We start from the raw sequence: 24040 nt of genomic DNA, 5'->3' as shown, positions 1-24040 counted from the left end.
GGTCCTTCTGATGGGAGTTCGAGAATTACCACCAATTCAGGTATGCTGTCCAGTCATGATTTTGCTTAGCTGTTATTCCATCCATACATTTTCACATATTTCTAGCGAGGTTGACCTACAGTCACATGGTATTTCATCCTGTATAATTAGATTGGGGGCACCGAATGATAGTGGGGAAGATGGCTCAGTAGTTAGAGCGCGAATTTACTGACCGGAAGGTTTATAGTTCGAAACCGACCTATGACTCTCGACTTCCTCTGTCTAGACAGAGGTAACCTGGGGTTATCCCAGCCCTCGTGCTTCCTTTGGTTGGTATGGCAACTAGGCACCGAAAGGGTGTTACAGCTGAATTATTATTATTATTATTATTATTATTATTATTATTATTATTATTATACTGAATGATAGTGCTGTCATTTTAAGGAGTTTCTATTCTCAAGCAGTATGGTACATGAGCTCCATACCAGTGTCTCCTTTCAGGGATACTGACAGGAACATAAAAGTTTTTTCCCATTCAGAACGGCATTCCAGCAAATCGCTGCAAGAACGTCTTACTGCTCAGCCTTACTTCAAGCTCATACAGAACAAAAATGAGCGTACTTCATACTCAGGGCCAAAAGTCTTCACCTCGTGGATGAAACAGATTCATCACCTTGACTTAATACACTACTCAACCTTGGGGAATACTGCCGGTTTTACCGTCCTTTCAGTTAGCTCGATATTTGAAATGAGTTTTTAGTGGTCTTATAAGTCAAGGCAGCACACTTCGATATCTTGAATACCGTACCACCTGAAACGCGAGGTGACCTGTATGCAGCCCACTCCGTTGGATGTCATAAACGAGACATTCGGATGGAGTTCAGTCGGGTCCTCGATACCCACGATAGTTCTTTTGTTTTCGAAACTGCAGTGTTCACAAGTGATGGGGAACAGGTGCAAAAAACCGTTCAGCTGTAGCCCTCTTTCGGTGGCCAGCTTCCATGCCAACGGAAGGAGGCACGAGAGCTGGGATACTGCCATGTTGCCCGTACCTATACAGGAGCAGCTGAGAGGCAGAGGCCGGGTTCGAACCACGGACTTCCTGGTCAGTAAATTCGCGCTCTAACCACCTAAGCCATTTCGCCCCCTCTCGTATTCTGTTAGAATATATAGACGGTCTTGTACTATGTCGGTTGTTTTTGTGTGAAAAATTTCTACTAATCTAGATGAAACAATTCAGATCGAGTTTTCACTGCAATACATCGTTTCGTTCACTCAGGACCCTTTGCATTTCTCGTCTCATAGAGAGATGACTTGCCTTTAGGAGGAAGACTGTTTGGACCGAGCATATTCCTTTGTTTATGGGGGAAGATTCTCTCGAGAGGGGCCCTGCTCCCTTGAAGTTAAATACGTCCAAATCACTTAATAATGTATCCACGGTTGTTCGCTCGGTTATTTGGTCTTTCGTGGACGTTTCGGACAATATACTAATCGTTTCCTACAGATCTCTCTGTAAATGCGAATTGATTATGAGCACTTACACCACCGACTGACGTTGCAGTGCTGGATTTCCGGTCCGTCTGGTTTACTTCTTCCTTATTGCTGTTTTTCAAGCCTCTAGTAGTCTCCTGCAAGATGTGTATAGGTGAACTACGTTATCATTCAGGTTTTGTCTGTTAATTGCTGCGCATTATCACTTACTCGTATGAACAGAGCTCATCAAAACGACAGTTCTTCACTCATTTCTGGCATCCGAATGACTTGAAGTTGTACTTCATGACTCTATCGTTTCTTATAAGAACAGGGTGTTATTAGTAGTGCAGGTCAGTTCTAGACAGAGCCCACTGTCATTCGTTGTTTCATGAAGATTTGGTGCACAGCCTGGAACGACAACTTGTGGATCGATTCCAAACATATTCCGATACGGTACTGAAATTTGTGTATCTCGCTGCTATTCTAAAGCGCAATCACCAAAATCTTCATCGCTTTCCATGAGGATATGGAACTTTCTCAATAGGTCCGCACTTTTTTCTCTCAGCTGTCCACTAGTGCGCTCTTTCCTCGTGGTTGTATGATAGTCAAGCACCAGTATTTACTGTTAATGTGTCCTTATTGCTGCTGCTGATAATGATTATGGTGGTTTTCATTTTTTGGTTGTTGCAGCGGTTGTCTTTTTCGTTCTGTGTTGGTTGCTGAGCGCAGCCTATGACATGCCCCGGAACTGTTTTTATGTCGTTTAGTCACTTGTGCTTACAGTAACAGGTGGTTCCACAAGTTAGTTTTTGATCGGGCGTTCTTTGGTGTGGGGTGTTCTCTCCAAAATGGATCGGGGAAAAATCGTTCTCTTTTTATGATCACCTTTTTCAAAAGAGAACGTTATTCGGAGAGACTTTAATCACAAAAGCCATCGATAACTTTATCTGTAATCCTTTGTTGTCATCTGGTCAGATTTTTAACGGTATGGCTTGCGTATCTCGCCCATTGTGTCTTGGTTAACGTTGTGCTCGTTATTCGCTTACTTTTAAGATTGGGGTTTATGTTGATATTTCATGTCCTGTCTTCGTTTCTTTCATGGAAGATTTTTTCGTCGAATTTCCGACCTTACTCCTCACGAAGACAGACATGGATGTACTCCTAACCTCAATCAGGTGAGGTGGGTGTTTTCCTCTCCGAGCCCTTACCCTCCGTTCAGCACAGTCAAGTCCACAGATAACGAGACTGCGATTTCTGGCATTAACTTCTTCCAAGACGTCATCCTAGAAGACTTTCCGGCTGAAGTTTTCATTCAGCGACCTGCATTGGTCGAAGTAAGTGATATCGAGTGTGCTCATATACCAAGCATTTTCTATGAGACTTACGTCATGATCCGACTACATCATGACTCGATCCCCGGGCCAGAGCTTTCCGGTTTATCTGCATAAAGTTCCTGGCTAACTACTTCTGTTCGCTCAACTTCATTTTACAGACCAAGTTTACCTTAAGGATGTAAACTGTGGCTGAATCTTTTTGTACCAAGGCAAAGCAGTACAACTGGGCACGTCTGTAGGCTGTGATTATTATCCTTACCGCTCACCTTACGGCGGTGGCTCCCTAATCCAGATGCAAGTAATCGGGCTTTGTTCACAAGCGTCTGTTGTCCACGTCAGCATCTTTTTGGTGCATGATTTGGAGCAATGCTGACGTCATCCCCATTGGTGGTGGCGATTGTATAAAACTTCCCAGCTCAGTGAACAATAGCCGACAAAAGAATGGAATAGGTTAGAAAGGGCAATTAACGCTAGTCTAATAGTTATTTAGAATCGCCTATGCCCAGTCGGACAATTTAGATATCTGGGACACCAATCTCTCTATATATTTTGTATCTCCGTTCTCTTGTTTTATTCGCCTTCAAACCACTTTTCTAGACGTCCAGTGTTCTGATTGTCTGTAACTGATCGACTGTCCTGGGAAGACGTCATTCGTGCAACCATTCCATAATTTTTTTTACTATATTAGACACTGTTAGATACTTCCCAGTGCGTATATCGCTGGGTTTTGTTTGCGGGGCTGGTTGAAATGCCTGTCGCATCGCCATTACCAGTTTTTAATAACCTCTTTGCGAATTTCTCAATGGAAGTGTATGATGCTCCGGTCTGAAAACTCCGATACTTCTCATAAGATTTCAAGGGGTTGTTTGAAACACGATTTTATAATTTTGTATGCACCGAGTACTTATCATTGTGTGGAGTGAAACTATTGTCATCTGTTTTCTAGTTAAATGAATCCATTTTCAGTAATCTTCTTTACATAGAGTTTTAAAGATGTGTTTCGTTGTAATATGCATTTTGGAAAAATCATGAACTGAGCACATCCGTGGATATACCCCCCTCTGCATTCATACAGACCTTTCTGGGAATGATTGGCTCCACAAAAACTCAGTTAATGTTTGCAGCGGCGCGTGCTCTCAGTCGACTCTGCGAAAAGCTCATCAATCGCATCTACTTCCATTTGGATCCAAACAACCACTGTCTGTTTCCTGGTATGACAACCAAAAGGATTCTCCTAATTCATATGTTATTCTCCTAGTCTCCGTATTTCTTTCTTTTTCTGCACTTTTAAGCGGAGAACTGCTTACTAGTGTTTTATCCCAGCAGAGTTCTGTAGTGGTTTTAGGAAGATGTTATCTGGAATTTTAGCGCTTGGTAAGCCGTGTCCCTAGCATAGTTTGGTGCCCGTATGATTTTTTTGGGACCCATCGTTTTCATCTGTATTGGAATCTGTGGTTTCCTCGTGTTACTGCGCAGTCAGCCCTTATTTTGCCCTGTGGTCCTGGTGCCTATTCCGCAAAGATTCTGGCTATTTACACTAATCGCTAAAGAATGCACACAGACCGTTCCTCATCAGTAGCACATCCAAATGGGTTGTACGTTACCGCAGTTATTTTAATCTGTATCGAACCGTCCAATTGAATTCTAAACTTCACTGAGAATCTTGGCAACTTTGTCATGCCAGACTCTTATTTCTACATTACTCAGCAAATTACGCTCATATGCCTTGGTCGGTCTTTCCAACCAAGGCAATTGTGTGATTTTGAGTTGTGCTACCCAGCTGAACTTTCTCATTTAGGGTCGTGTCCAGGCGCCTGACGGATAAGGCTGAGGCATAGGGTGTCCATCTGCGTTACTGGGGTTGCAAACCAAATTGATCTCTCGTGCGATGACACGAGCTGAGCTCAGAAATACCTATAAGTGGATTGACTTTGCGGCTGAGTTGAGACGATAGGACTTAGGTGCCAGAAACAAACATCTGCTATCTTGAACTTTGCCTTTTTCAAACTCTATGCTACCCAGGTGTCTTTTGTATGCGCTCATCCACTTGAACATGCGTGACCATCATCTTGCTGCATATGACAGACAAATAGCTAACTCACTTTACCCCATCGGTTTGTTTTATTAGTAATTCGGACACCTGAACGCAGGGATGAGTAGTATGGTTTTGAGGCTTAAGGATGCAGATGGCTGCACTTTGCTTTGCATCTTATCGCTTTAGGTGTAGATACCGAAAGGTGCGAGATGGCTCGGTGGTTAGTGAGCGCATTTACTGATCGGAAGGTCTGTGGTTCAAATCCGATCTCTGCCTCTCGATTCCCCCTGTCTAGGCTTGAGCAACCTGGCAGTATCCCAGACCCTGTACTTACTTCTGGTAGCATGGCAGTTGGACACGAAAGGATGCTACAGCAGAACATCCCAATAAGTGAAAAGGTGTAGATCGGAACCTGCACGATGGAGAACGATTGATCGAAGTATGAGATGGATGACTGTGGTGTTTTTCATGGCTCTGTCAGGTTCCAAAGATCTTGGCGAAATGAACCACTGGATGTCTGTTCAAACTCTCATACACACGTGCAGCTCGCTTTCATCTACATTTCAGCCTTTGTACACTTTATTGCGAACAGTACACTAGCCTGTTTTGGTGACCTCATTCCAGTAATTCGCTCCGAGTAATGACGGAAACGCTGCACGAAGCAAAACTTTAAACCTAGTGAACTGTTTTGCGACTGGTTATTTTGAGATGCATTTTTTCGCCATGTTGACGCTTCCTAATTGAAAATCTTTGTTAGTAAGAAGGTTAATTGAAACGCTGTAATAACTAGGTAAATCGGTACTACGTTCTGGCTACCGAAGTCAAACGTCATATAGAAAAACAATGAATTCAATCGTTTACTCTGCTCGCATTGCTGTTCCAGTGGCTTATATTGTCTCTCTTCTCCCATTGTTTAGTTCCGTCTTGCAATAATCCATCTTAGTGCATGTGTGAAGGCGTTGGTGTTTGATACCAGCAGGGATACCGAATTTCTCCTATTTTCAGGGCATGCGCTAAGATTTGCTTGGAATTGGCTAGCTCGCTTTTCAGAGTACGGTAAGTAAGCTAAATCGCTTTCAAGATTCAGCAGAGAATGAAAGTCCACGGGTCGCCTTGCTGCCCTTTCGTTAAACCAGCTGAAGGTTAACCACGTGTATCTGAGAAATTTTCGGTCAGCGAAGTTTCAATGGCATTTTCACACTTCATCTTTGTACGGTTAGAAATTTCGCGAAGTTCTTTCTAACTGTATCCACCGTTGTACGTAAGTTTGGGGAACGACGCAATCAGCACAGTACTCTCGGCACTTCTGTACCATTTTAGCTCCTACTTGGCTGTTCAGAAGCTGGAGCTAGCATGTCGGACAAAAGATGGCTGATGCCGGCGGTTCGATCAAGAAGTTCTTTGAAATTTCACAAACACATTTGAATCATTAGCCAATACGTTACGAGTCTTAATTGATTGGGTTTAGCAGTCCTGTTGAATTTTTCTTCCCGGGTAAAACTAGTATACTTCCATATAATTTTCCCCATTGTTTCAGGTTTTGGATACGTTAGTACGGTGGAGTCTTTGAACAACCAGATTCCGGGGCAGATGTAAGTGGCAGGCGTGAAAGTAGTTTACGTTTATTCCTTTTATGAGCGCCTTCAAATTGGTTCGGATAGACAGCGGAAACAGATCAGTACATTAAATTTTAGGGTAGTCAGATCTTTTGCAAGTGGCCACACTGATAAACAATTAAGAATTATGGCACTGTGCTGTTGAAAAGTATCCTTTGTATTCGTAATGCACTACTCATAAGGTTGCTGAGAATTCGTCGACAGCCCACGACCGGTTTCGCCCTTCTTATGGCTCATCAGGTAGGCGCAGTCCCCGAGTTTCTCTCAACCATATGTTCTACTCGAAATCAAATTGCCCGAAATTAGCGAACTACACTCAGTTCAAGTAAGACATAAGGTTGACGGAAATTCGGGGACTACGCCCACCTGATGAGCCCCGAAGAGGGCGAAACTGGTCGTGGGTTGTCGACAACTTTTCAGCAACCTTATGAGTAGTGCATTACGGATATACATGTATTGCGATATCTCGAATATCGTAGCGACTGAAACTGAGGGGGCCTGGTGCAGCACATTCAGTCGCCTGGGAACATTACAAACGAGAGATTCAGCTGGGTTTCAGATGAGTCTCTCGCGAAAACCAAATTAGTTTGCAACTGAGTGTATTTCGCTATCCTTTGTATTATTACTGAGGACGTGCATGCTACAGTCGTCTGCCTCCTCCTACTGCTTTCGGCGAGTCAACTAGGTGGGAGAATCCAGAAGCGGAAGTGCCCACTACATGTATGATGTTCAACCGACGACATGAACCAAATGCTAAGGACAAAAGACATGGCAATACGATAGGCACACACCACTGATCGAACAAGTGAACGTTGCCTGCGAAAATCAAACCGATTGTGCAACCTTTACACTTTTGTAGAACATTCTAGGGTAGCCGTATCATTCGGTAGAGTTGGCGCCCGGTGACAACAAACCACACCTTGTGCGGTACTGAGTAAGAACCTGAGTGCGCACAATGCAGTCTGAAGAGTAGACGTTTCTGCATTTATCCCTTCCAAATCAAATTAGCTAGCTCCATAAGTGGTGGGCTTTGAGGTTAGTGGTTTGTAGTTGCTAACCGAGTAGCCACTTGATCGATACTTCTACGACCACCTGGCGAGCCTCAAAAGGAGTGAAAATCCTCGTGTGACTGAGCTTTTGTGGACCTAGCCACATAATTTTTTATGGAGTATATCGCTCCTGCCAGTTCGTCGTAGTTTTCCTTTATTAGGTTTCGTGCGTGAGTTTCAGAGTGGATGCATACTACAGGTTCATAAGACGGCAGCTGTATCTCCAATTACTTGGTGCTCGCACCTTGGCTATTCACTGCCCACTGCGATCAGTTAGTTTTTACAATTTGACAGGAAGCAGTAGATAGCAGGAGGATTTCCTCTTTTGCTTTTGAGTTCATGTTATTCACCTTCTGGATGCTCAGGTAGCTTCTTCTTTCCTTTGCCGATGTAAACGTCAGGTCGGTGGACGGCCATACGATTTCTACGAACAATGCAGACCGTCTGTCGTCAACCGATCACGTCGTGAGGAATTCATCCAACCGCCAAACTCTGTTCGCATCATGTTATTTCAACAGCTTAACACCAAACACCATAGACTGTGATCGACCAGGTGGATACCCGCTTTTTCGTTCTTCATGTTATTTCAACAGCTTAACACCAAACACCATAGACTGTGATCGACCAGGTGGATACCCGCTCTTTTCGTTCTGTCTGGACGTGCTGGTTGTTGTGGGCAATGCGTTGCACTACCTAGTCACCCAGCATTTGGCGTTTCCAACTCCGAGTCAATCAGCTGTGAACCATTCGAGACACCGGAGTTTCGGGATAACCGAAGTCAAATACCAACTGGAAGCTGAACTGCTGTGTCTGATGCGTTTAGCAGTCGATTTGATGTTAACTAGCGTTGCACCACTTGATCGTATGAAAAGGCGGACGGGATCAGTTTTCACCTCCTCTGACCCAGAAGATTGTTGTACCAGTTGGATGATGCGTCGTAATCCACCAGCACGTGACCTTATCAATCCCTGTGATTTGGTACGTTAATACGAAGTCTTGCCATCGTGGCTTTCCTGCACCGTAGGCTGTGGACCCAGTGGTGTTAAACTGGTCGTACGGGAGGAATTCGGCAAATTTTCGAGTTCGTTCGTTCCTGGGAAACGTATCCGTTTACGAAAGGCACACTTCACTAACATTGCTCCTCAGTACTTCTGTATGCTGCTGGTTTTTCAAAAAAAGTACAGTATTTCCTCCTAAGGAAAGGGCACTACTGATTAAGGTGCATTCGGCTTCTAGGTACTTTAAGAAGTGACCTTTTAACAAAATCTTCAATTATATTCGATCAAATTCGTCTCCTCACGTAAATGTCAATATATAATTTCCATGAGAATCTTTGCCATAAATCATACTTAAGATATTTAGTGAGTTGAGCTGAGTGTTCCGACCTCATATCTCGTTTGTTCCTACATCATTTCTCAAGTCTCCCTCATCAGAGTCCATTAAACAGCCCCGCATTGGCATGAACAATGTTACCTTAAAATATAGGGTGTTTGTTGACAGGGAACAGAAAGATTTCATATAGCCACTCAAATGTCGGCTTCCATTACAGGCTTGGGTAGGTTCAAGTTCCTACTTCCAGTGATGCATGTCGTTCTATTTGTTTCTTTTAGAAAGGCTTTATATCAGAAGAGTCCGACCGAGCAATGGCAAACAAGGCGTGAATATGAAATCTGCCTTGAGTCGGCTATATCACTGTTGCACTAACCATTTATTGAAATCACTAAATAATGTATGCACAATGGCCCAAGCCAATGAGACAAGTATGAGGTGGCGGAAGGGAATGGAGAAGGTCACGAGAAGTTCGGATGCTGCGAGACAGTTCGCCTTCCAGAATAACAGTCGCATAATCATTCTCTTGCATTGAGTAGACTGCTAGACAGATATCAACGTCACTGTGGTATACAGAAAGACGATCGAATTAAATGAACTAACAAATAACACAAGGCAGGAGTTTCTTAAGTGTACCTGTGACATTTGTGTTGCAGATTGCGTTATAGTTCAGGTTGCTGGGGATTTGGATGCTGAAACCTTAAGACTTTGAGTCTACCACAGTTGGATTTCTAAATGAAACTGTGGCATAAACATGCCTTTACTCAATGCAATTAGTGGCGATGCATTAGACCACTTGTCAGAGTCGTTGCTCTAAACCTATAGCATGTTTTAAACATATTCGTGATGGAAGATAACGCAATTTTTCGAGCTTATAATAATCAAGGTAGAAGTTGATTTGATCGATACAAGGTTGTGAGAGGTTGTAAAATCTGTGCAAACTAGACCTGACGATAACTGTTGCTCTTTTATCTCCTCGGATGATGATGAACCCGTACATGTATGTTTATTTTACCCGCACGAGCAGAATTAATGTCTACCTCTCCCTTTTAGTGCTGCCCTATTCCATGCTGGCCTGTTTGGTGTCCTTGTCTTTTATTTGCATACGGATCCTAATTCACCTATTCTGTTTTATGTTCTCTGCGAGACAAGTATTGTTGCATTTTCTGGTCTTACCCTTTGGTCGAACTCGCGAGACAGTTTTACTGTTGTCGGCTCAGCTGTTAACTGAAAGTCCCCTGACTTCGTAGTATTTCAGGTTTATTGGTAATCTTGCTACTGTTTATCATACCAGTTTTCCCCAACTGCTTTATTCTTATATAGCCTGGTAACTTTGCTGCCTTTTTGGAACCCTGGGGCCCTCTGCTATGCGCGCTGTCATCTACTTGGAGTCAGCAAGATGGCATGTCTACTTCGTGGAGTGCATCCGAGTTGATTCAGTTGGTTTCCAGCAATGCTGTTCCCTATGCTTACGAGAGGCATATTTATCTTTCCGTTTTTGGACATATATTCAATCTGATCACCACCCTATTCACTCCTGAAACGGTGAGTTGGACGCGGAAATAATGTTCCCATTTCCTATCCAATGCAATTTAGGTGCAATTTAGTGCAGTTCTTATAATCAGTGTGCATGCCACCACAATTTGGTTAAATCAGTGCTTTCTGTACCTAAGCATTACAGGTAATTTGTTCACTAGGATGATCCCCATTATCCGACAGAATGTCTCGCCTTCTTTGAAACTGAATGACGGCTTTGTGTTGTGATTGAAATTGAACAATGTTTTTCTCGATTATTCGTTTTCTGGTTCTTTCTTGGATTTCGTCTTGCTTAATTATATACTTTATTCACTCTGGAGTGAATAAAATGCCATCAAGCGGGAGAGTTATTAGGCTCCTGTCCGGCGCAGTCTTATGCCAAAATCGCCTTGCCGCTCGCAATTAGGCGCTGCAGCGGCCATTAGGCCTAATTTGCACTTGATTGGTAAGAAAATCGGGCGACTTTCTAGTCCAGCGTCAGGCGCGCTCTGATTGGTCGAAAATTGGAACCCAACAGCCAGTTAGATTTCAGTATCACTTACTAATGTCGTATTCAGAAGGCGTTCGAACTTCCAGAATGTTGCCTTTGCACACGCTCTAAGTGCGAACACTGTGCATGCGTTTTTCATCGGTTTTAATGCATTTAATACACTGTGTCGGACCGAGAGCTGTGCTGAGGCAATACCGTTAGTACATGAAGTAAGTGACATCTAGGCGGGGGCCTACAGAGCCGATTGGAACGACCGACAGAATTCGATGTTGGACCTGGTCTAGTGTGTATATGCAGCTATAAATTAACCGCCATTTGTATAACATTGCAAGATAGTGGTAAATCTTCAGCTACATCGTTATGTAAAGTGCACAGCAACTCAGCTCAATTTCCCAACACGCCTCCATATGTATGTTAATGGTCGAAAGCCAGTTTAAATTTCTTCAGATTACAAAAAGACAACGTGGACGGTCATCGTAAATGCGTCTTAACCTTTAGGTATATGTGTATACTTACATTCAGAATATTATCTTTCCATGAAATCAGGCACTTTCTGTTCTTCCAACGGAACTGCGTACTCAACTGGCACTGGCTCTGCTTGACTCAGCTCTGTTACTCCGAACAGGTCGGTCGCCGACCGAATCGGTTGACCAGGGGCTACCAGCCTATGTCTTGTTGTTCAATTCACCTGTCGTAACTACCTGGAATTTGTTGAACCGTGTTGAGCTATCGATGACAAGTTTGATCAGTTTCCTCGAGCGAATGAAGCAGTATGACGAGAGTGGCGATGTAACATTGGTGAGTATCTTTGTTCCCTAGTCCAGTCGATTTTTTGCCGCAGTTATGACGCGGCTTTAACAAGGTCGTCGACGCCAATTTTTCACTGTTAAGGTGCTCTTAGCATTGTTATTCTGTTGGTCATCAGTTGCATTAGTGTGGGAGTTGCACTCAGCCCCAAGGCTGAAAGCAGCTTACTGGACTGGATCCCAGTAAACAGTCGCCTGTGCGCTGTGCGGTTGCCTGGCTCAAGTAAGATTAGCGCAGGTCGATGCGGTAAACGGTGTTTGTGTGTCGTACGAACATATGCCCCAACAGATAGCAGTTCTTAGACTGAGACGGACGAATTTTATCAAGATCTGTCACGACTGCTTCGGTCGGCAAGATGCACGGATATAGTAATCCTGGCGGGTGATGTGAATGCCCAAGTTGGACGTCTAAGCCTGGAAGAAGCACAGTTAGGTGGTCGATTTGGAGTCAGTGCTGAGCGTACGGATAATGGGAGCGGTTTCTTCAGTTGTGTGCAGATCATCGTCTGTTCCTGGCCGGTACGAATTTCTAGCAGAAACGCATATACCAAGCTACCGAGGCCATATGACTATCACTTCCCGATGGAGAGCTTCAGTTAAGGATTGTCGTTCATTTTGGGGTACGCAACTTTACTCTGATCACGCCACCGTGCGGGCCCGCTTAGCGCTGCGCTTTCCTTCAGCGTTGCGCTTGCCAAAGGAGAGCAGTTCGGTTCGTCAACTTCGACAAGTTTCAGTAACTGAAGAGTATAGAGCTGATCTGGCTAGAAAGCTACGAGAAACGCACAGTCATGTGGACGATGAAGATTGCTTGGAGGATGAATGGAGGCGAGTTAGCGAAGCAATACTGTCTGCTCTCAGGATTTTGCCCAACACATCTGACTCGACTAAATGAGTACTGGATATCTTCGAGATCAGCGGATCTTGTTGCTGCCAGAAAGGTCATACCAGCAACTAGCGACTATAGTGGCGCATGCAAATCCTTCAAACACCGGCTAATCAGGAGCTTGCAGAATGGCAGAGAACGCTGGTGGATTTCGAAAGCCCAGGAGGTGGAGAACGCTTTCGCTGCAGGCAACAGCCGTGCGCTGTTTCAACTGATTCAGTCAGCCGGTCAAAATTTAGTGAAAAAATATGCGAAAAAAACGGGACAGCGATTCACTTTCTCAATCGTCATCTTGAGCTGTGGGCTAAGCACTTCAAAGAACAATTCAGCTGGTCTCCTGCGACACACCCGCTGGAATAACGAAGCGGACCCGAATGGAACATTGACACCAAAGCGCCATCAGCAACCGAAGTCCAGCGCGCGATAAGGCACCTTTCTCGGATGGTCTACACTCCGCGCTCTTCGGAGAAGATGGGGAGGTCCTATTGAACAGTCTGTCAACCATACTGCAGAAAATTCGGAACGGAAACAGAATACCAGCCGAATGGAGCTCCTTGACCGTCATCCCAGTTTTCAAAAAGGGAGCAAGAACGCAGTATCAACCTGATATCCTTTGCATCTAAGGTTCGGAAGAGACAGATTCGTGAAAACCAAGTTGTGTTTCGTCCTGGGCGAGGATGCATCGACTCTTTAGTTTGAGACAAATCTTGGAACAGTGCCACTCCTTCAGGCGTCCCGTCCAGCGTTGGTCCTTCTTCTGGATTTGAAAGCTGTTTTTGATTCTGTCGATCGTCAGCAACTTTGGTAGTGTCTGGCGATCAAAGGTTTTTTTTCCAAATTTCTCTCCCTTATGAGGGCACTGTATGCGAACTCCTGTGGGCGCGTACGAGTATGTGGGAAGCTCTCGCCTGAGTTCCCCACGTCCAGTAGTGTAAGACAAAGCTGTCCTCTTTTCCCTTTCCTCTTCAACTTTGTTATTGATATACTGCTTGAAATTTCTCTGCCTGCCTCTGAAACCTCGGGAGTCGAAATGCTTTCGGGACGTTCCCTCACACACATTTAGTATGCAGACGATATTGCTCTCCTTGGTTCAGGTCCTTTTCAAATGCAAACGGTTGTAAATTACCTGAATAACCCTGCCGCAGGGTTTGGCATGTGCTTCACACCTGCAAAGTGTTGAGTGATGTTACAAGACTGGATGGGATCAAACCCACACCTCTTGCTTGCAGGCGAGCCAATCGACGTTTACCTGGACAGCTGTATAAGCTCCGGTGGACTGGCTGGAGATGACATTATTTCTCGAATCAGAAAGGCCGGGGTAGCTTTTGCCAACCTCCGACACCTATGGAGCCGGCGTGACGTGAGCTTGTCTGTCAATGGAAGAGTTTTTTACACTACGATGGTGCGATCCATACTGCTTTGCGGATCAGAGACGTGGCCCCTACGCGCAGAGGACACATGAAAGAGGTCAGTGTTTGATCATCGATGTCTCCACAGTATTGGTTAGATCTGGTGGGAACATCAGTTTAGTTATGCTGAAATACGCCAGATGGTTTTAGGAAGAAGGAACTCTCCCGCGATAGATGAATTACTCACGCTTCATGGGTTGTACTGGTTGGGTCATGTACTCTACATGCCAAAAGACCGTCTGCCTCATAGAGCTGTTTTTTTCCAGCGCTGTGCTGAGTGGAAGCGACCGAGAGATGGACAGTGTATGACCTGGCAACGAAGTACGAAAAAAAACTGGCTAGTAAATTTAGTCGGGTTGGCAACTACCGCCTCCCTGGATGGGGACCCCGGGACTCAAATTACCAGTGGTTAATGATATTGGCGGAACTGGTCCAATCGAGCAGTCAATGGCGCTCGTTCATTAAAGCTTCCAATGCGTAGCTACCCAATTTGCGAATAAACTGAACGTCATCGCCTTCAAGGCTTGACTGTATGTCCCACACTCTCCCGAAACCGTAGCAGCTGGAAGCAATGTGCCTGTGGCACACGTTTTATAGCTAGGAAATTCATTGATAGATTGAGTTGGGCGCGAACTGACGTGAGTTTAGATCGGTGTCGGAGCTTTGTTTTTTATACGGTAAATTGACTATCTTCTGTGGTGGGTTGCATCGGATTCATTGATTTCTGGTGTACATGGCACCGAGGAGTAGCAGTTGGGGACCAGATTTGTGGAGAATTTGCCTTGTTGCTGGTTCCGCAGATGTTCATATGATCAAGTTTGGTTCTTTTCGTTGTTACCTTGCTTTTTCAAATAACCATACCATATGACAAATTTAGTTTTTTTTCCAGTGTTTGTGAATGGATAATTTTCATCCGGTTCTAGGACTGTTTCAGTTAAGTGAATGTGTCAGCCGTCCATCTGGTTATAGTGTATATTCTTTGTGGGTTCCGTTTTTCTAGCATCCGAATTTATGTAGAAGGCTGTTTAGAAGGCTACCAAACGCATGTTACTGAGCATGAATTGTCTCGTCAAAATTCAAATTCATCATTACGAAATTTATCCAGTATTGAGGATTATAGTTTACTGTTTCGTCATTTTGAGAAAACACCATCCAGTATGCATTTCGTCCCGATTGGAGTTGATCAAGTTGAAGTGCAATCGTCGATTGCCCGATACCCTTGACCTCAGCATCACGCGGTTGCCAACTTCACACATACACATGGCGTTTATAACTTCGTTACCTCGCTTAGTCCTGGTGATTAAGGAAAATATTCAAAATACTTTGGAATTACAAAATATACAATATTAGTGTCATAGACCGTTGTTATAACATTTTAGGCCACTTCGAATTGACATAGCAACGCAGACTACAGTGGCTGGAACACGTCTTCAGGCTCTGAACTATCCAAAGTTTCTCCGTTGCCACTGATCAGTTGTCGCAATGGAAGATAGTTGAAAGCCTGACTTTACATTTAAGGTTGAGTTTGAACTACTTCGTCTGCAGGTGGTCTGCGGGACGAAACAGTGGAACAGAAATTGGATAGCATACTCAGACCTTGCTGCGGATCGTAATACACGGGCAGTAGAAATCTGGGATGTTCTTGAAGTCGATTCACCTGTCTCCGGTGGAAGTCGCTGTAAACTAACGTAAAATAGTAAAGTAAGATTTCCGGGGAAGTTATTACCCCGTTGATAATATAGACCATCCAAAGGGTGAGTTACACTCCTGCAAATGTGGGCAAACAGGTTGCTCTTTGGGGTAGTCCAAAAATGCTTAAACTGCATTCCTTAGGGCAAATACAGCTGGTTCACAGAGGTGTATCTTCGTTCCTAAATCCAATACGTCTGTGGCGCTCACTTGTGAGAAGTGTTACAATGCTGGTACAAGTGAAATCAATTCAGATGTGCCGCTGTAAAGTACACTGACCCATTCTGTGTGTGGAGCATAGGGGTGTAGTTTTTGGTGTCCGACGTGACAGCGGGGATTGTGGAGTTCTGCGGGAGTGTGTCATAATGGCAAATACCAGCATAACTGGATCATACTTCGGTCTGTCGGCTATGGATAACGATGAGTGAAAGGTACATTTTTTTCGGTTAGCTCTCATATTCATGTCTTCGTATTTGTAGTAGATGTACCCAATCTAGGGGGACCAGGGGCTTCCAGATTTCGGAAATTCGTTTTGGTGTAAAAAAATTTTGGTGATTTTCCCGTTGGCACATTCTCACACTTTCATACACCATTATATCGGATGTATCAAAACAACGTGACCATCAGGATATGTACAGTTTACTGGTGAAAGTTGTCAAGATTCCTACTTTTCTCTTGCTACTCTTTGTAGCTGTCCGAATCCACATTGAACCTTGCTGTTGCTGGTATCGATTCTCTTGGAATCGTTGGCTCCAACCAATTCGCTTCTGGGTTTGTTCGCTTTCTTAACGACCTGTGAGTCATGCGAAGCGACAATATGTACCATATCTCTTCTTGCTTTCTTTCATTTTTTATGGCATTGCTGTGTCTGGAGCAGACCACACTTTAGTCCCATTTATGTATTTTTGCAACCTCAGACGACATTTTCTAAGTTTTGCGAGGTTTTTATACTTTTCAATACGTCATCCTATACGCCGAAAAAACTTCGTTGCATCACTCTTTTCGTACCTACAACCTTTTTTCTGTGCATTTCAACACTACCGGGAAACCATGTGGTTGATTCTGGTCCTAAGTTTTGCATACTTCACAAACCTGGGCGTCGTACGCTTGCTTTATGATGACCTTCTTCACGACCTTCTATTAGGTGGCACTTAATGATCGTACGTATTACTCACAGGGTATGGCTTGGGGTCCTGTTGGTCACTTTTCTTAGTAAGTGTCCTTTCGAGAGGGAACCCTTGTTGAGGAGACGGCTTTGGGAGCACGGCATTCTTTTTACTTGGAGTCCCTTTCGAAGAGATGGTGGCCAAGCATCGGTGTTGAACAGTAGTTTTGTGCTGTTACTGATGACGACGTTGAAGATAGTCAGACAGCCACTCCCCCGAAACAAATAGGAGATACATCCCGATCCTTCAACTGCCTTTTCGGTTGCGTAGGTTGGCCCCACAATGAAAGTGCTCTATGCTTCTAAATCAGATCTGTTAGTTGACTATAACTCCAAAGAATTGATGTCATGAGGATGGCTAACACTCATCCGCTACGTTAGTGAGCTTTCTGACGAATTGACGTGAAGTTATCTATTTAGCCTTGAATATGTCCACAGGGTGGTTCATCAGGCTATTTCACAGTTTACGTACCAATTAAAGATAACTGGTTAGGAGAACAGGGTGAAGCAACACGTGTTAGCCTGAGGGGGCCTCTGCATCTCAACCTCCTGTTTAGGCTTGGGCAACCTGGCAGTATATCAGCCCTCGTGCCTTCTTCTGGTGACATGCGAGCTAGGCACCGAAAGGAGTTACAGCTAAACGATTATCCTATCTCTGTTTAGTGGCTGCTATCCAAGCTTAACCCGATGAAGTAAATGCAGACTGTTAGTGGCCCAGCTGACGACCATTACGTGAGTTCACCATGTTACGCCAGTTTTTGTGAATTATGAAAACGATAGCACTGAATATATGGAGCATTTAATTTTACATCCTCCCGAAAGCTACTACAAACCCGGATACAAGTCAACTTTCATAACCCCAGTGAGAACATATGCAATACGGTTCTAACTGGTCATCTTCCCCGCAAGGGAATCCTCTAGTTTAAGGAATTATTTGGATCCACGGAAATAGCTCTCTCTCTCGAGAGACAACACTGTAACTAAATTTGATTCCCCACTCCAGATCGCAACACGGAGTACTTTGCAACTGTTTCTCCACGAGTGCTCATTTGTATCAAAGACCATCCAGAAGAAAACTACTTGATTCTGGTGTAGAGTAACGCTCCTCTCAACGAGGACAGATTCTTCATCCCGCACAAGAGAAGGACTTCTTGATCTGATTTTTTTTAGTTTTCGTCTTACTAGTAGGCTAAATCCTCTACATATGACGTATGAAAGCTTAATTTGACCCTAGTTTTTGAAGTTATTACTATGATATCAACCTCCGTCAGACTATAATTTTACAGGGTACACTCTGAGTAAACAACGGCCTGGTCGCCCCAGTGGGGGTTGTTTTTGTACGTATGCCACATGCCATAAAAAATTCACGCTCGGGCGGCCATAGATGGACGTAGTGGTCGAGATCTTATCTTGGTAGCTTTAACTTCCTCGGCGACCTGCCGGTCTACTGACATTATGTGAATGACTGTATTGGAGAGAAATATACCTCGGCATCTTTTATCCGCATGCGTACACGTAGGTCTGATAAAAGTTCCAGATGGTGTTTCCCACTTCAGTAGTCTGAATTCAAGGGGTCTGGTGGCAACTTTTTATCTGTGTTATCCATGTTTGTCAGCCATATTCTCGTAAGCCACCGGCCAATGGCTTGTTCAAAATCACACATGCTTTGAGGGACCCCTTTCTCTCGAGACACGTACGAATGTGAGTTTTTCGACCCAAAGTAATGAAACACGTGAAAAGTTCCGTTGAAAGCTGTCCACATTGTCACAATATGCGCTGACGATCTTCAGCGGTCTACACCAGTTTGTTTGTTGGATGTTTTGCCTGAGGTAACAATACCTCACAATATGGCTAATCAACTAGTTGGATCGAGACCGTCTGTGAGAAACATTGTGTTCCTTTTTTTCTTGATTTTGCTGAATCCTCCGGTTAATTTATGTTCAGAAACGCAGAAAGTTTTGTATCTTACGCCTTCCGTGTCTAGTGAATTGGCTTAATGAAATGTGGAAAATGCACATCCGAATGCAATTTTACCCAGTTCTGGACATGTTTGAACATGTTTGCTACTCAGATTTTCACTCGTTTCCCAGTTCGACCAAAAATCGTTCTGTCGGTCCAGCTACACTCTGGCTCGGTCAACAAACCTTGCTCAATCTATTAAGCCATTCACTGGATCTCGTGAGGAAGGCTACCTACGCCCAGCTGAAAGAAGTAGTTTGCGTGAGTTTGTGATTCGCTTTGCAATTAGTTTACAAACATCCCATTGCCACATAAAGACAGGTCGTCGCGCTAAAGTTGCTAGGCGATACTGGCGAATACCGAGCCGGATAATGGCTGAAAGGTGCACCAATATGTTTTGCTTCCTAGTATACGGTTGGTTTAATTTTTACTATCAGTCTTGTTTGTTATACAGTCCAAAAAGATTGGCATGTTGGAAGTGTACCGCATGTTCCTGTTTATGGGGTGATTTTGGATTATACTTGATCACTGCGAAAATTCGGTGGGCAATCGTATGCGCTCGAATTCTCCTGTCTAAAGTTTTCTATATTGACATGATCCTAGACCTGGTGTATTGGAGGTTACCTTGATAGTGCTCGTCTTTGAGTAAACAACCAGGTCAAAACTGAAGTGGTCGAGGTTCAAGGTGTTCATTCTATCACCTATCTGATCTACTGACATCCGTATTCTTTGTTACAATGTTATGCTTGCCCGAGCCTAGCTTCGTCCAGTTACGAACATCTTCGCTTTTCAGAAGTGATGATGACTCCACCCAGCGTGCTCTGGTGGAGTAAAGGCAAAATCATCGTATCGTATGTTAGGCTTCGTTGATTCAATCCCATGCACGACCAATCGTATCCACTGCGGTTGAGCTTTAATGAGAATCTGTTCTATTGATGTGATGTCCACTGAGGACGCTTCGGTTTTCAGTTTCAGTTTACCAGCTATAAACTAACCACCGATGATGGTACGTTGGTTCTAGCTGCTACACTTTCGCTCATCATAGAATGGAAGTGTGGAAGACGATGGGTTGATCAGTGGGTTTGCATTGTATGACTTGGCAGAGGGGTGTGAAAGAGATTACGAAGAGCTTAGGTGTTGATGGCGCGGTCCGCATTCCAGGTTGGAGTCTATGTGACCCCCTGTGCTTGGTTGGAGAAATGGAGGCTAATTGAAGTCAGTGGCGTTCGTGCTATCGGTTTCTCTCCAGGTCGTTTGACTGAGCGGGTGAAGGTGTGGGAACTTCAGTATACCTGCGACAAGACAGTACCAAGTTCGTTCTTTACCCACTACTTCCGTTTCTTTTCAATTCAAGGCTCCAAGTGTTAAGTAGACCTTTTGATTGCACGACAGTGAAGCATCACTGTCAACACTGGTCTTATTGTCTTTGGTGATGCTGCTGCATTGTATGTTACTATACGGGAACGGAAAACTGGGCAATTACGCTTTGAAGGCGATAGTTTTGATTCAGCAGCGCCACTCAGCTATGCTAAATCTTTGAAGGTGTAACCTGTTTGAAACAGTGTCGAAGATTGCAAAGGTTGCTTGGTGCTTCCAAACACGAGGATAGCCTCGGTTTACTCCATACTTGAAACACTGGTTTTCTTTTCGGAGAGATATGAACCGCTTGTCCTGCCGATGAGTCTCTCATGGTCTATTTCACAACTGCTTCTATTTTCCCACCTACTCCTACTTCGGTTTCGATCCAAACTGAGCAGCGTGCGATAAATCCTCGCGTCGTAGCGGATCCTACACAAGCTCCAAACGACCTCGTTTTTCTGCTGCACAGGGACGTTCTTATTGAGTGCGTGGAATTCGGCTTGAAAGACACCAATGCTGAGGTAAGTCTACTTTTGCTGTACACTATATATATATATATATATATATATATCTGCAATCCTGTGGTGAATCCATCAACCAGCAGAAGTTATCTTTCAACCTGGTGTCTTCTCTTCGATGGGAATGCTGTATGAGTATATTCCTGCTAGCGTTAGCCCAATGGCTAACATTGGGAACTTTGCCACCGATGACCCAGGTTTGAATCCCAGCATGGAAGCCGTCAGATTGTTGCCGACCCCGGTTTAAAATTTGTGTGACCATGTTGTCTCGTCAACAAAAGACGTAGAAAGGGATAAAAGAAGTAACTCATTTCACTCACTGTCTTTACACCAATTTGTTATCCGCCAATGTCGCAGTCGTGTGACGGATAGCTCCACCCTGTATGAAGGCTGTGTTAAGGTTGTCATCTCCTAAAGGAAACTACTCACAAGGTTGCTGAAAACTCTTCTCCTGTTTCAGATTCGTTCGTTGGCGGAACAGCTGTTGGTGTGTCTTCTGAACTCATATGAACTTCTTTCCCGGTCAAGTTGGTGTACTCTTTATCACCTCATTCTGGATACATGCGCGCCGGGGGCTTGCTCCTCCGTTGCATCAACGTATCCGCTCAGCGTAATTTTTGGTCCTCATGCTGCGCCGCCATCAGTAGATCGTGGCGCTAACCCTGCGTTCGGTGAGCTTGTTCTGGACTGGTGTTTGGGTTTGATGACACCATCCGGTCGCCGACCGGCTGCTTGTGGTTGGAAGCCCGTTTTGCTAGACGAGGTACGCTCTCAACTCTTCGGTCTGACTGACTGGGCATGCATTATGTAATCTATTCTAGTGTTTCAGTTTCAGCGTTCTCGAGTGCATCTGTTTAGAATTGTACTGCCTGACCGGGTCGCACAGCCTTTGTTGACTGTGTTGTATATAGTTTATTAGTTTATTCTGAGATGACTGGTTCGCAGCTGGTGATCGGTGTCCGCTACATGTAACATACAATGAGTCAGAGCGACTCTACCAGAAAGGTGTAAGTTTCTGACAAGTCTACTATATGTCTATCTAACCTTTTGGGATGTCGAAGTACCAAGTGACACTGTCAAATTCAACATAAGTCGTTTAGCAGAACCAAGTTCGAAATCGGGACCTCCGACTAGTCTATGCTACACTATGCTCCAAGAGGGACATATCGTATCAATTCACATTGGCCTTGATCTGGGATAGTCGCCTTGGGGACTGGCACTATGTCACGTTATATGCGTGTATTCAGTTGGTGAGTAATGGAACTTTTGCAATCGGGATGCTCCGTAGAGACTTGTAAGATGCACACTACTGATGAGTCCTAATAAAGTTGAAACTACTGAACATGATTCTAGGCTTTGCTCGACGAAGGAAAGCTTAGGAAGAAACCATTTTCTATGAGGAAAATATATGCTAACGGACCAGTGGTTCAATAATCGTAATAGAAACGGACAGTACTTCGGCTGAATGAATCATCATGGATTTTGGTTCCTCCTAATAGGCGAGTGTTCTGTTTTTAATTCGGTGGCTCATTCACTTTTCAAAAAAGATCGTTCAGCTGTAGCACCCTTTCGGTCCCTAGCTGCCATGCCATACGAATTAGGCACGAGGGCTGGGATACTGCCAGGTCGCCCAAGCCTAGACAGGGGAAGTCGAGAGGCGGATGTCGGGTTCGAACCATGGACCTTCCGGTAGGTAAATTCGCGCTCTAACTATTTGGTCAATCTCGTCCCCCATTCACTTTCCAATGCCTAGCTATCTCAGGAAAACGCTTCTTGGACTTCCGAGTTGGTCAGATATTCAAATTCTTGTTTCTTGGGGGGGGGGCGAGTTTATTTCCGGGGAAGGGTGTGAGCTTCTTTATCTCGAATAAAATAAAACAAAAGGTCACATTTAGCTTCTTTTTGGTGCCTTATTAGACACAATCCCGTCGCACAAAGACTTACGTTCCAAGTCATGTTGCCTTCTAGCTATTTTACGTGCCCTATGCTTCAGGGTTTCCGGTCACAAAAAGGGAGAATCGCATGGGAATCAGCTATAAGGACGTGCAGATTCCACGGTGCTCAATTTCAATTTCCTTTCGTATTGATATTTTTTTTGGTTTGGTTTCCATGGACATTCGGTCGTTGCATTCATCTGATGTGCCTTTATCGTGGATGCATAGTTACTTTACGTTAACATGACCGACCGCATTTTACTTCCCTGTGAACTATGTTGCTTCTGAACTCAATACAGGCAAATTAGACCATATGACACCACTTTGAATGTTTGTTTGGATAAACTCCACCTGGGTGTCGCACAGCCTTACTAATTCTCTTCTACTCAATGCTCTCCACATTTTGTACTGTGAATATGACGTCATTCTCACCGTTTTACGATGAGATAGATAAAATATGTTTAGTGTGGTCTTTCTCACTATGGGTCTTGCTCATTTCGTTCCAGTCAGTTAATAGCCACAAAATATCACACTCTTGTGGCCGCCTACTTTTTCATCCGGATGCTAAAGTTCGAGAGGCTGCAGCTACTGCATTCGCTGAACATTTTCGAGCATTTTGTTCCGGATATAGCCAACCTGCACACCCGGTTGAAGGGAGTACGTCGACAGCAACTGAGTCTCGTGTGGTTACTGGGATGAGTGTTTCCACAGAGTGTGCTGATGCGAGCAAACCTGTTGGGATGCATAAGACCAGCACCCCAGTGGATCGTAACTCATCGGAGTTGTTGCTGGTACAGACCCTTATGAATGGTCTGGTGTTTGGAGCGGACAGTTCATCAGGCCAACAACAAATTCCATCCTTCGTTTTGGATCATCAAGATAACATACTATCAGGTCCTGTTGATACCGATCAGGCCGACAATGTACCTCGCTTGATGCAGGCTTTAATCGACTGCGGAAGTGACCTTGACGTCCGTCGTGCTGCTGGTGAACAATTGCTTTTCCTAATCAGAAGTAAGTTGTTCGTGTTAACAGGACTCTTCTCAACGTTACTCGTACCTTCGCATGACAGTCTTTGTTTGTTTCCCGGTCTGTATATCTCCTCTTGTTTTACTTCAGGTCCTCTTATCTTGGAAGCCTGGCTGGTAAACCAAGGCTTACAGCAATGTCGCCGGCTTGTGGAGCAAACAGTTGAGGAACATATTGTCAACAGCGCGCGGACCAAGTCACCAGATCCGTACCACACACTAATTCCACCTGATTCGTCAAGCAGTGTCTACTTCCTTGTTGCGGATGCTTCGGTTCAGCGTCGTTTGGAGACCCAACATTCGACAACAGTTGTCAACTGAGGATTTCTTATTCCACCTTATTTACCGTAAGCTCTCTGAGTTACTGGCTGGCTGAGTACATTTTAACCGAACAGGGAATGGATTCTTAATATCTTTTTCTCTTTATTCCAGTGCTAATTATGCAT

The 24040-nt window shown here is 44.4% G+C and overlaps 2 protein-coding genes across 2 annotated transcripts; both read left to right on the top strand.

The window, feature by feature from the left end:
• Positions 1-811: 811 nt before the first annotated feature.
• T265_09516 (hypothetical protein) lies at positions 812-12542 on the top strand (the record flags this gene model as incomplete). Its single annotated transcript, XM_009175610.1, is given in 12 exon segments — positions 812-1084; positions 2628-2786; positions 3862-3997; positions 5008-5211; positions 6359-6413; positions 6858-6989; positions 7888-8464; positions 10139-10360; positions 11388-11611; positions 11767-11914; positions 11951-12125; positions 12136-12542. 12 exon segments carry the CDS (start codon positions 812-814, stop codon positions 12540-12542), a joined length of 2712 nt encoding a protein of 903 aa, XP_009173874.1.
• A 7901-nt stretch (positions 12543-20443) lies between these two features.
• Positions 20444-23915, top strand: T265_09515 (hypothetical protein; the record flags this gene model as incomplete). Its single annotated transcript, XM_009175609.1, has 4 exons — positions 20444-20635; positions 21093-21395; positions 23073-23580; positions 23686-23915. The coding sequence occupies 4 exons, from the start codon at positions 20444-20446 to the stop codon at positions 23913-23915; spliced, it is 1233 nt and encodes a 410-aa protein (XP_009173873.1).
• Between the last annotated feature and the right edge of the window lie 125 nt (positions 23916-24040).

This window comes from Opisthorchis viverrini (assembly GCF_000715545.1).
Source record: "Opisthorchis viverrini unplaced genomic scaffold opera_v5_279, whole genome shotgun sequence".
In the NCBI taxonomy this organism is placed as follows: Eukaryota; Metazoa; Platyhelminthes; class Trematoda; order Opisthorchiida; family Opisthorchiidae; genus Opisthorchis; species Opisthorchis viverrini.
This window is presented reverse-complemented; position numbering and strand designations above follow the sequence as displayed.